This window comes from Nothoprocta perdicaria, unplaced genomic scaffold, assembly GCF_003342845.1.
Source record: "Nothoprocta perdicaria isolate Ctin4 unplaced genomic scaffold, notPer1 scaffold_13, whole genome shotgun sequence".
Taxonomy (NCBI): domain Eukaryota; kingdom Metazoa; phylum Chordata; class Aves; order Tinamiformes; family Tinamidae; genus Nothoprocta; species Nothoprocta perdicaria.
The window spans coordinates 3177494-3190367 of record NW_020454427.1 but is presented as its reverse complement, the minus strand read 5'-3'; the positions used below and the strand labels follow the sequence as shown (position 1 = coordinate 3190367).

The window sequence follows — 12874 nt, the reverse complement described above, 5'->3', positions numbered from 1 at the left end:
AAAGGAAGGAAGAACTGGCCGCACGAGCTGTTCACAGGAAATTTCTCAGGCAGCACCACAGTTCGGCTACGGAGAAAGGGAAAAGTCATCCCGTGGAAAGAGCTCTTGGAGCAGAGACAGAGAGGGGGTATCAGGAGGTGCAGGGAGGTGGAGAGCCAACTGTCTGAGAAGACTTAGCTCATAAATCATGGACAAGCCAAGCAGTCAAGTRTTCCACATATATTTTAGACAAGGGTTGGGATTATTTTCCTTCTTATATAAGGAGATGCATGGAAGAACAAACTAATACATTGCTGAGGCACTTTGACACACCATATTCTGTTTTTGAGCACTAGATAAAAGGAATCTTATTAAAGTTTCTTTTCACAGGAAAAATTCAGAAAGAGTATTTTCTGCTTTCATTGCCTAACTCAAATTGAAGTCTGAAGAGTCTGTGACATACAGCAGTTGGAAGCTCCAGAAGTGGCAATTTATGGAGYACTTTCAAAGCAGCGTCACTAAACAGACCAACAAGAACTAATTAATGAAGATAAACAGCAGATAGAAATGTTATTCATTCGCTGTGACTGACAAGAGTCCAAGAAAGGCTTTAAGTGATTTTTTTTTTCCATTTTTTATATAATTGCAGGTTAGTGAATTTCTGCCACTATAGCCTATGTAAGAATTCTATCCTTGCAATGCACATGAATTGACAAAATATTTTAATGGGTCAGGTGAAGTTAAAGGAGCAAAATTTTCAATTTGTAAACCTACTTAGTGCCGGTTTCAGGAACAGTTGATTTTCAGGTATTGCTTTTTAGAACAACTTAATGGACCACAGGTAAAATTACACTGTGTGTCCTGTGAAGCAGAAAGTCAGGAAGAAAAGGGGTCTTCCTCCAAGCAAATCGCCAACTATACCAAAGGAAACATTTTCATTATGTCCCCACTCAGTTTTATCACGGTAAATTCAAATAGCATGTGGTAAATTCATCTCTTTTCCCCAAATTTAGGAAGCCGAAATCCTAGAGCTATCTGCAAATTCTGCAATAAGTCAAAAAAAAAAAAAAAAAAAACCCAAAACACATAAAACATTTGAATTACATAGAAGCAAAGTTAAATCTGAACTCAAACAGTGTCACAAAGAACTAATTATGATGGGCTTTGATTTTGCAGAACTACATCACAGTGTTGGAGTTTGGGGCTGGGTAGAAAGGAGATCAGCTATTTCTTAAGAAAAGAACTGCACAAACTCTGACACTCAGAAAGCCTCTGGCCAATTTCGCTAATAAAAGCAAAGACCTGAGCAAGCCTTTGTGTGCTCAAAATGCCAGCAGTGAGAAGTAGGGAAATGGGAAGGTGAAAACCCCAAACTTCATCCTCATTCTTCTGCTGGCAAAGGYGGCTGAAAGGAATCAGGGCACCCACTCCTCAAACTGACACAGCAAAACACCACGAGAGGTAACATTTCATGCGGCGTAGTCAGTGCCATGGAGGGTGCAGAACCTGCTCTGGGTTCCTGTCCACGGAGTCAAAACACAGAGCAGGGATTGAGCTCTGCAGAGCCACAACAGGAGGACACCAGGGATGGGCTACACGGGAGCACTCTCATCCACTTGTCCCTTCAGGAACAAGATCTACCACCCTCCACACACAGCCAAGAGCCTTGCAGCACCTAAATACACCAGAGCTGGGTAGATCCTTATTCCAATTTAGAGAGACTCTGTCCTGGGTTGCCCTAGTCTAGGTCTAGGACTGACACAAGAAGTTGCATAAGAAGTTGTGTGTTACAGCCAGAGAACTATAGATTTCAGGGTTAAACTTCTGGCAACTTTCTTAAATACTAAATCTGCTTTAGTAAAGGAGCTTAAAATTGACTCAATTCCTCATCTTGTCATCAAGATAGTGAAATATACAGAATAAAAATAGTATTTTCCCATTGTTATTTGTTAAGGAAGAAAAGGTCACAGCACAGATCAAAAGTAATATCTAATATGTACATTTTTAGTGCAGCTCTAGCTGTTTGGAGGCAACTGAAGAATTATGGAGATTGCAGTCTGCCTCTGTTTCCAGAATCAAAAAAAAAAAAAAAAAAAAAAAAAAAAAAAAAAAAAAAGTTTGACAGTTTGACATCATTTGAAACACTTCTTGACAGGTAATCTCAGAAAAATCCAATGCAATTTTACAGCTTAAGAACTCTTGGACACTTTTATTTCGTTTTTGCAAAGCTAAATGTTCACTTCATAAAATACTCTAATGGGGTGCTTTGCCATCAAATGTATTTGGCTAATGCTGTTAATATTCATTAACATAAAACATTACATAAAAATCCTACAAAAAAAAGCTACTAGGTGAAATCTCACCTTCCCTCATCTGATCTATTTTATAATGATAGGGGAAAATTAGTTGCTCACTATGGGCAACAGGAAAAGAGAGGAAGATAAGCAGGCATAAAAAAAAAGATGACAGTCAAGCATTTATAAACCTACACATTTTGCAGATATCTAAAGTAATTCAATTATGAAAAGGTCTGTTGGCAAAGGAACGGCTTACTTTATCCCTAAAGTACATCCAGACATATCTTGCTCCAATATCTCCTTGCATTCTCTTTCCTTCGGGCAGTGGGAACAAAAGGATTTCCTATTTTCACGCTGGTTCAGTTCCCAGCCAGAGTTTGTCAGTTCCCAGCCAGAGTTTGTCACTGAGGCTCTTCACCCGATCACACTTTTCACTGTTATTACAAATCATTATCACAACTAATTTGATGAAATATATTAAATTTACTCATAGAGGTTGAACCCAATTAAATCTCGCTGACAGCAGAGATAACGGGTTCTCTCCAAAATCACCTACCACACTGAAAATTTATTTATTATTTATTATGTCCCAGGCTGAAATAGGATTTAGGGAACTTGGCCAATTAAAGCACAAAACTTTCTGTGCTGGTGAGGACGGCTAAACGTAAACGCTGCCAAGGGAAACCAGTGGATCATAGATTCCAAGATTCCAAATCATCCAGACTATAAATGCTTAGTATTGTTCCGTGACACCAATACAATCTTTTTCCACTTCAAGAAAGCACAATCCAGGGATACAAATTCTTGAGAACTTGTATGAGAACTTTGTAAAAGAACAAAAATAACAAGCAGCCAAAGAAAAGGGAATAAAAACGATCCACKTGCATTAGGCAACCACCTAATCTCAAGAAATATACACACCTCTCTCAGGTTAGACACTAGAKAAAAATTCTATGTGGAAAAAGCAGTGAACGTTGGAACAGGCTGCCCAGGGAAGCTGCGGAGTCACCGTYCCTGGCAGTGTTCAAGAAACTTGTCCATGAGGCACTTGGGGCCAGGGTTTTGCATCTACAGTTGTATATGATGCTCCTGAAGGTCGCTCCCAACCATAAAGGTTCTGTGATTCTAATGCATTTGGAGGCTGAGATATTGCTGAGCGTCACAGAGCAAATCCAGTGTGCATTCCCTGGATATTGAAGTCTTCCAAATCGCTCCAAAAGATTTGTCAAGCTGAGCACGAAAACAACAGTAGTAGCAGCTTTGCACTATGGGCAGTCATTTTAATCATGACAAAAAGAATGGGAAAAGTAATATTTATAGCGAGGATTTTCAAGCACAGAGTGCAACCATTATCCTTTTACTGAAAATTATTTGGAGTTAAACTGCAAAATGCTTCACTGCCTATATCAGAATAAAATGGGAAACAGCAATGCAAATATGCCTTAAAATGGCAAAATAAACCTTGATTTCTCCCAGCTTTCAGGTTTGATCTATCAGCTGTTGCAGGCCCAAAAGCAGAGACATGTCTTTATATGCCAGGATATGAATCTTCACAATATGTGTGTGTTACTCTCAGTAAATGCTATTCGAGCTGCTCTGTTTATCTGTTCTTACATGCATCTGTTCTCTGGCTGATTTGCACAAACAAATTTCAAGTTTAAGTATTTCAAATTGTAAACTGAAAATTAACCAGCTACAAATAAGGTGCTGTACTGCCTCAGGATYCGCTGCCTTTACAACATGCCAGCAAATACAGAGCTAACGTGAGCAAAGCCGCTCAGCATTGCTGAGAGGGAAGTCTCTCAGGTACGGCAAACTGCAGCTCACTGGCAAACCTGGGGAGAAACTGCAAAGTACACAATAGCTACCTGGCATTGCATATTTGTGATACATGAATTGAAACTCCATTTCATTAAAAGGAAGATGGGTGCTACTTGCTTCAACCTTCAAAGGCAAAACAAAGCAAAAGCGACAGTTCTGTAACCACAGTCAGACATGTGGTTCAAAGACGAGTTTTTGATCGTGTTAAGCTGAATCCTCTAAAGGCATCACCCACGCTGCAGCTCAAAGCCCAAGTGTATGCTAAAGTAAAACCTGGATAACTGCTTACCCAAACAGAATGGAAATAAGATGACCAAGGAGAGCAATAAGATTCCACTACTTTAACAAAAAATAATTAAATAGGTGTTAAAAATACACAAGCTTATTACTAAGCTGTTCCAAGAAGGCAGGACAATGTGTTCCTTAGCTTTAGTTAAATAAAGCATTGAGGGTGAGGAGGCGAGGGACAGCGGATAGAGGATGAAAGAGGTTGTCTCCCTGTGGCTCTCCTTCGCGGAGGTGCCTTGGCCGCCTGCACGTTGGTGTGGCTGGTACCTGGGCACAAGCTCCACAGCTGGGAACATTTTAGCCTGGCAGCACTGAGAGCAGCACCTCCTCCCACTGGCATCACCTGCGCTGCATGAAAGAGGCCAAAAGCCTCTCAGCCAAAAGACTGGAAGTTTAAATCCAGGCTGAAGGAAAGAGAGTGAAAACACCTGTGAGACCTTACATCTCTGAATAATCACAAGTAGGCAATCTATACTGCAACCTTGAAGCATCACATTTTGTCTACTTATACAGCTAGTGATTCCAACCACTATACTGAAAAATTTACCTGTAGAAAAGCCCTCAGACTTCTTGGTTAAAGGAGTTCTCAGCACCGCACTTGGAAACCTCAGTGGGAACACAAAGCTCCGTCCCAGCATGACTGGAATCCCAAGCAGCAGCTCCAGAGACACCAGTCGTGGGCAAGTTATGCAGAGAAGTCACCAGCACTATATGGCCCCAAGCAAAAGGAGTGTCCATAGAAGGGGGCAGGGATTTTTTCTTTTTTTTTTTTTTTCAAATGGAAAACATTATAACCTCTGTTTCAAGATCCAAAGCAAGAGCAAGGCAGCAATTAGCCCTCCAGGGTGCTGAAGCCCAAGGCACAGCCTCCCGAGCAGCCTTGCCCGACCCAGCTCCGTTCTGCCGAAACGGGCTCTCTGCAGAGCCAGTAAGTTTTGAGGACCTGACGTTGCTGCACGTCTGCCCTGCCCTCGCTGCACCGTGCCACCACTCAGGTTACGTTTGCTTGTACCTGCTCTTCAGGATCTCCCAAGTCCCCTCTGTAGAGTCATCCTGCTATTATCCGCATAGTCAGCGGGGAAAAATGTGCCTCTGGAACGGGGGGTCACTCCTGCCTTGGGCAAGACTGGGAAATACTTGGGCAGCGCTCTGCTCTGTAGTTGGTGTGAAGAGAACACATCATTTAGTAAAATAACATTCCAGAAAAAATAAAGGTCGTCTGCCATGGGAAAAGAAAAACATGGAGAGATTCCATCCTTGTAGGAAGGAGACAGGTTTTAATTTCGCTATTTATCAGGAAACCAGTGAAACAGGGAAGTCTCCCAACTGCACTGGGCAGAGACCTCCTATCATTTCAGGAAGCATTTTACTACCAGTATAATTTCGTGTGTACATTAAAGCAAAAGGTTCTGAGTAATTGCAGCCTATGAAGCATAAGTTGTTTTATAATAGTAAGAATGTAATGCAGGCATCACATGGCCATTCAGACAGGAACTCCACCTTGCCCAGTGTCCCACTTCCAAAAGCAGAGTCTGATGGAGCTACAGGGGAATAATTTGAAACCCACGCCTGACCTGTGGGGATGGGCAGCCAGGTCCTGCAGTGCAAAAGAAGGGCCCTAGGAAGCAATCTCAGCAAGGCTATGTAATGAAGACCTTCCCTATAAAGCACTGAGCTACCCAGTTAGGGGCTGTCTCCACCTAGGAGCTGTTAAAACTTCACGTTCTTAAAAGTATAAAAAGACTCCCATGCTATCTAGAGTACTTGTGGATGCATCCATGTTTATGCCATCACATTTGGGATTTCTGCAAATTCTTACGAACACCTCTTCGATTGTACTCTTAAGTGATAAGAAATGAACAAATATCCCAAGACAATAGAAACAATATTTTAACATCATAATATTTTCAAAATTCTCTCTACCAAGTTGAGAGAAAAAGCTGCTTTCCCTGAGGGAGTGCCGAAGCCCATGATAGATAGAAAAGAAAAACTTTCTAGAATAGAAAAGGGTCAGAAAATGGAGGTAAAATGAAATCCTAGCACAGATGCATGTTCCCGCAAACAGGACAGCCAATGCACACTGAATTATCACTGCTCTCCTCAGCTAGAAGAGGCTGCCACTTTCCCTCTACTCTTCTACTTCAAATCTCACCCACAGAACTCTGATACCCACAGGAAACACATGTATTTTAGTCGGCTCTTTATCTTGTGAGGTAGAAAGTGGCTGTGGTCACAGGTTTCCCTTCAGAGTCCTGATGTGGCAGCGAGCAAGAACTTCCCTCCACAGCTGCCAGAGATTTCCAAGTCCTTACAGCAGTGCTCGCTAATGATCCACCACAAAAACCAGGATAAGACAAGACAGGGATGCTCCATTTATCTCATGGTAAGGTTACAGCTAGTGTTTTTCTAAAACTAGGCACTAGATTCTGGGAAAATCCAGCTCTGGAATTTGTAGCTTAGTTATATAACAGCTAATAACAGTTAACACAAGTGTGAATGCCACATAAGAGAAAAGCAGTGTCCTTCCCACCATTCCACTGGTGAAGTTGCCTACAAAAAGAAAACTAAAAAAGTCTCAAGACTTCACACAAGTAAATTCCTTCCCTCGTACTGAATGGACACGCTGTACTCCCACTCTCTCCCAAAGGAAGTTAAGGGCTTCTTTATATTTTCAAGCCTACTCTGCTGCTCTCAACAAAATACAAATGAAAGGGACGTGTGAATGATTAACAGATGACAACAGGGAGCTAGCCAGGTATTTCAAACACTTCTGCCTCTCCTTCCCACGTGAATTCCTCAACAGTGCTAAGTAAGTCTCCTTACTTCTTCCATCCCTTAAATGCCTAATTACAGCTGATTAAATAACTTGCTGAAAAGGGATTGACTGTATTCCCTTATCTCTCCTTTATCTCCCTGGCAGAAAGCCTGGCCCAGCCACCAGTTACCCTGGGCTTTGCTGCCTTTTGCAGTCAGCAGTCAGGGAATCAGGCAAGAGCCCTGCTCCCTCTTGATGCTCTTGCCAGTCCCACAACCTTGTGTGGAACGTCATACACTCTAATGGAAACAGATACTATTTATTTCCGAATTGAGACAGGCCTATTGACCAGCTGTTGTTGTGTTAATGTAATAACCTTTGGTTTAAGTTCAAAGCAAATCCTGTACATTAGAAACAATTTGGTAACCCCCTCCTCCCTCAGCCCCCAAAACAGCACCACGGTGGACAGGACACTACATTGAGGCAGCATCGCTGCTCACCCCATGCTTCATATTTACACACAGGTACAAATTTAATACTGCTTGAGTCCATTTGCTTCATTTAAATTAATACTGAGTTTGTCAAATAAGCTCTGTAAATCCCTTTACAAGAAATAAACGTAAGTTAGTATCAGTGCAACTAAAAGATGATAATATTTGACAACAAATACAGAAAAAATCATTCACATTAAAACTACAATAAAAAGCATTTTGGCAGTGTTGAAAAATAATCAGGATTGTCCTTCATGAACACATACTTTAATATTACTTCAAAATTCAAATCCATCAATTCTAAACTCTCATAAGTTAAAAGGACCATCACAACAGGTAAGGAAAAACTTTGTATTTGAAAAGAATCATAAACTAGGGGAAGTCAATTTTCCCCGTCATGCAGATATCTCCCAGTGATGCTCCAGGGAATTACCTGCAAAGCCACTGAACCCGCTCTCTGGTTTGCCTTTGACTCCGTTTCACACACATGCTGTTTATTACAGCTCCCATAAAAATGGACGAAAGCAGCACACACAAAATTAGCAGCAGCTCCTGCTTGAAGACAAAAAGCGCAGCACATTCCCCCTCAGCCAGCTCCCCGCTCCAAGTGTTCCAGAAAAAGCCACAAAAAATTCACAACGAGCTTTCAAATGACAGGACATCATGTGCTCCATACGCTACAGAATCAGTCAAGTACTTACAAGGTTTCTTAAACAAATTGATCATCCCTACAATTTCAGACGAAGTCAGAGAAACTCCAGACTTGATCTTCTCTGAGGAAGAAACAAAAGCTGTGAAAATCACCCAAGAGAAGAATTTGCTTGGTACATTTTGTTGGTTTTAAGAGAACTCTGAAGGACAGGCTGTAATGAAAAAAATAAACCCGCAGGAACAGCCTTACCAACCAAGCTGAGCATGTATTTCCACACACTGCTTTTATTGAACACTTCCTAAAGCCGTATTTCCAGGGAAACAGTATTTCCAGGGAAAAAGTGCTGATGAGGCTTTAGCTAGGAAAAGTCAAGGTGATTGCAGATTGATCAATAAGACTTTCTGGCTGACGTTTCATGTGACATTCATTTGATGCATTAATTTATACCGCTACTTTTATACAGTTTACAGACTTCCCCAGCCAGGAGGCCCCAACGCCTTACCTTCTCCACAAGGGCAACAGGCACATCTGAACCGTCTCCTCACRGGTGCTGTGAACCAGCACCAGCAGATTTTAAAAAGGCAGAAAGACACAGTCATTAGTTATCAGCTATGTTTTCAACTTTACAAGAGGAATTAAATGCCAATAATGAAATCTTGAGAGCTGAGGGCTTCTATTTTCCAAGAAAAATTGTGCTAGGCGCTCACTTTTTCTAAAGCAACCTCTAGTACCATGAACCTGAAACATTAACTATGTAGAAGGAATGGCATCGTTGTTGTTTCTTTTAGGAAAGCAAGGAAATTCTGAATAGAAAACCTAACAAAGACTCCACTATGTAGTTCTAAAAACATCACAATTTGAACCAAAGCACTTCTCTGTGTTCTGGATCATACCCCGCAGGGCTTCAGTAGCTCCTGTCGCAGAGGATTCAGTCTTCCATGAAAAGCTCTCTGCAAATATGACCTAAGGAAAAAATAACGTATTCTAGAGCTTGGCTCCTAGACCTGGCATATAAATAAGTGGTCTAATTTTCACCTCTCCCAGGACCCAAATAGCTTCTAGTGTAGTAAAATCCTGTACAGAATATTCCTTTTCAGTGCCCTCTTTTCAAGTCTTTCACTATGTTTAATATTATCTATTTTACAGGTTTTACCCAAAGAAAAAAAATCAACACAAGGGCTAAAATGACCTTAACCCCCAGAAGGTGTYTGAACCAAAAAGTGCTCTGCTCAAAAAACAGGGTCTATCAGAGAGTTGGTATCTTCTTAATGTGAAAGCAAAACAAGTTCATCTGATGGTTTAATCAGAGGCTCTTGGCATTTGCAAACCAATGGTGGGTACTTTCAAACTAAGAAAGAAAAAGTCCTTAATAGAGGTGAATTTTAATTAATCCATTGCACATACTGCATTCAGTAAGATATGATTTCTTGAATCTCTCTGCAAGGTCAATTAAACACAGCTTATTTGGAGAAACAAATCCTGGCTGCTCAGTAGCCTCAATTGCTAAGTTCTGAAGATATGTACACACTGCCCSTCACTCCCCCAAAACACAGGCAGATAAACGGGATGGAAGTGAATATAAGAGATGAAGATAAAAAGAGAGATCATGACCAAAAAGTTGGAGTAATAATTCTACTATAGCTCTGCCTTTTGAGGTATCATGCACCAAATTCTCCGCAGATTTATCTTGATTATGTTTAATAGTGACTTTAGGGACTTCTGTCTTCAGGGATACATTTTATTTCTTTAATGAAACTTTCTCGGAAGCTGAATGACTTTCACCCAGTTTCATTTTTAATTAAAAAGAGCCAAAAGAAAAAAATAAAGAAAAAAGGAAAGAGAAGAAAAAAGAAAAAAAAAAAAGAAGAAAGAAAATGAAAAACTACTCTGGTCTGACAAAATGCATGGCATTTTGACCCACCTAGAAGAACTGCTTCCTCAGTTTCAGCGATGGAGGGAAGGAGGTTCCCTAAAACAAATAATTCACCAGATCAGCTGATCTATGGATGCAAGTGCGGCTGCTTCTCTGGAGACATTCTGCAGCTCTCCAATTCTTTTGCAGTTTCATCATCTTGAACCCCACAGTGTAGATTCAATTTGGAAAACAACAGATGAACATTCCAATACCAAAAGGGGCAAATGCCAAGAGCTAGCTCTTAGAAGCATCTAGTCATACTCAAATTTTGCACCATTTTTTTTCCATTTTAGCCAATGATTTGGTATCGCTGTCTGAATGATGAGGTCAGCTGAAACAATCCCCACATCAGGGACAATAAGCACAGTGTTAATCATCCCACAAGGTTATCAAATAACTTTCTGCAACAGCAACTGAGGCACAAAACCACTCAGACAAGAGACAAGAAAAGCAGTGGTGGACAAGTCCTCTATGTCAAAGGGTTAGAAACGGCTATCCCCTCCCTGCATCTGCTTGTCACCAATGCCACCACCTTTCTCTGACTAGGTATTTAAGCAGGGGTGAAAGTTGAAACGTAAATTTTTCTTACATAACAAAGCATTAAATAAAGGAGCACTGAAGGGCAAATTGAGTAAATTCTCTGTATGGTCAAAGTTTAAAGAGAGAAGAAAGGCTTTTTTCCCTTCCATTGATTCACACAAAGGTAGGTTTTAACAGTTGAAGTGTGTTATGAAATAGCCATTTAAAAGGTTTACATTTCCTTCTGCACAGAATAATTGATTTCTGTTGCTGGACATGGAAGTGACACGCATCGCACCTGAAAAGGAGACAAACACCCCACCTGTAGTCTAGATTATGCAGCTCCACTAAAGCATTTCCTTTGGCTTCCTTGAAAGATTCCCTRAAAAAGAGTGGATTTTCACATACTCCAGGTAGAGGCAACATGCTCCAGGCACATTTTCTCTATCCCATCACCTTATGAGTGGGCCTAGCCTCTCCACAGGGGTTCTGCGAAGCCCTTTTTTCTCCGGCTATCCCTCTGTTTCCACATGTGCTCCACAGATCTGAGGTTAATCAAAAAAACGTAGCATAGATCAASAATCTCGCAGGCGAGGCTGGGAAGCAGATTTTCATTTGTCCAGAATCTTGGAGGTACCTCTGGGAAAAAATAATCTAAGAATGATGTTCAGGAAACCTCAAGGAATGAGTCGAGCATCTTCAGAACTTCTTCATAGGTTTTCAATAGGATTTAGCCATGACAATAAACTTAAATTCATCATTTTGCTCAACTGAAGGCAGCTGGAAAATCCTGAAGCAGCTTTTCTAAAATCCGTAACGCAGGAAAGATAGCACATTTGAAATTGGTGCTAGAAGCAGCAGCAATAATGAGAATTCATAAACATATGTTCAGAAATATTTTAATTGATGCCAAACTGGAATTTGTTCTCTCACCAGTTTGGCTGGGTTCATATTTCAACTTGACTTATTTTGGAGATGATGGGCAATCAAAACAGCTAAGACCTTTCCATACATATTTTTAGATATCAATGTTTATTTCTTGTTTACTGTAACAAAATGTACTTTCTTCTTCTATTACGCATTACCTTAAGTCTGAGGCATTACAGGTTATTACTGGTGCAAGATTATATTCAGAACGGAAGCCAGACTTTCACACAAGAAACATGTTCAGCCATCAGACTTACCTGCTGGTTAAATAAGTCCAGGTTACCAGTTAAGTTCTCCGAGCTACATAAAGTTAGCGGAAAATATTGAAGCTAGTAAGAGAAACCACCTAAAGGACAGTGAAATATAATAAACTGGGCAAAAATCACTCCAGGAGAAGCCAGGAAGTTTCAGAATGATAACTAAGGATGTAAAAGATGGGATGTGTATTTAGACAGACCATTTCCTTCAGGAACTACACTGAGGGAATAACAGGAGCTCTCAAGCAACACTGCTGGGCTCTCCTCAGAGACTCCGAGGGGATGTGCAGCTTTCCTCAGGAGCGAGCATGGATTGTGAAGCATCATCTCCCCACGCTGAGCTGGTCTGAGGGTAAGCAGAGCACTCAATTTATCAAGTGCTTTCAGCACGGCACCTCTCTGAAGCATTGATGTGGTGCAGACAAAGACAAGGTGACCTTGAAAGCCTTTGCCAGAACTCTCTGTTGGAACGAAGCATCTCTCCTGTTAACCAACATCCTGGTGATTCACAACTAAGTTACCTCAACTGGATGTTTTACCAAAATAAGCAGGGGCAGATGCCAAGTTTTATCTCATTAAGCCACAAACCTGCTGCAGTTTTACTCTGTTACTRTCTCACCTATGAGCAGCTAAATCTCTGCCAGGTTGTCTCAGTTAACCAACTGGGGTTGCCATGACTGTGACATCAAAAAAAAAATTCTGTTACACAGCCAGAGCAGAAATATAAACACCAGAGCAGCTGAAAGGGTAGAGAGGAGGAAAAAGCACTGCAAAACAGAAAGAGATTTGAGAATAATGAGGTCACCTCACACCTCGGCACGCAAGAAGTTATTCTGTTCACTCAAATAACTTCACGTTCAGCAGCAGGCACAGCACAAAATATCACACACCATTTTAAAGAGACAGAAGCATTTTCACTCCTGTGGCTTCCAAAAGCCCATGAGCACAGAGCAGCACTACAACATATTAATTT

The 12874-nt window shown here is 41.0% G+C and overlaps 1 protein-coding gene across 1 annotated transcript in view; it reads right to left on the bottom strand.

Moving 5' to 3' along the window:
• KIAA1211 (KIAA1211 ortholog) overlaps positions 1-12874 on the bottom strand; it is a 71525-nt gene that overhangs the window by 35364 nt on the left and 23287 nt on the right. Inside the window, exon 3 of the mRNA XM_026033566.1 lies at positions 8333-8404. Within this exon, the coding sequence (XP_025889351.1) occupies positions 8333-8357 (25 nt within the window). The 5' untranslated portion in view covers positions 8358-8404. The remainder of the gene's footprint in view (positions 1-8332; positions 8405-12874) is intronic.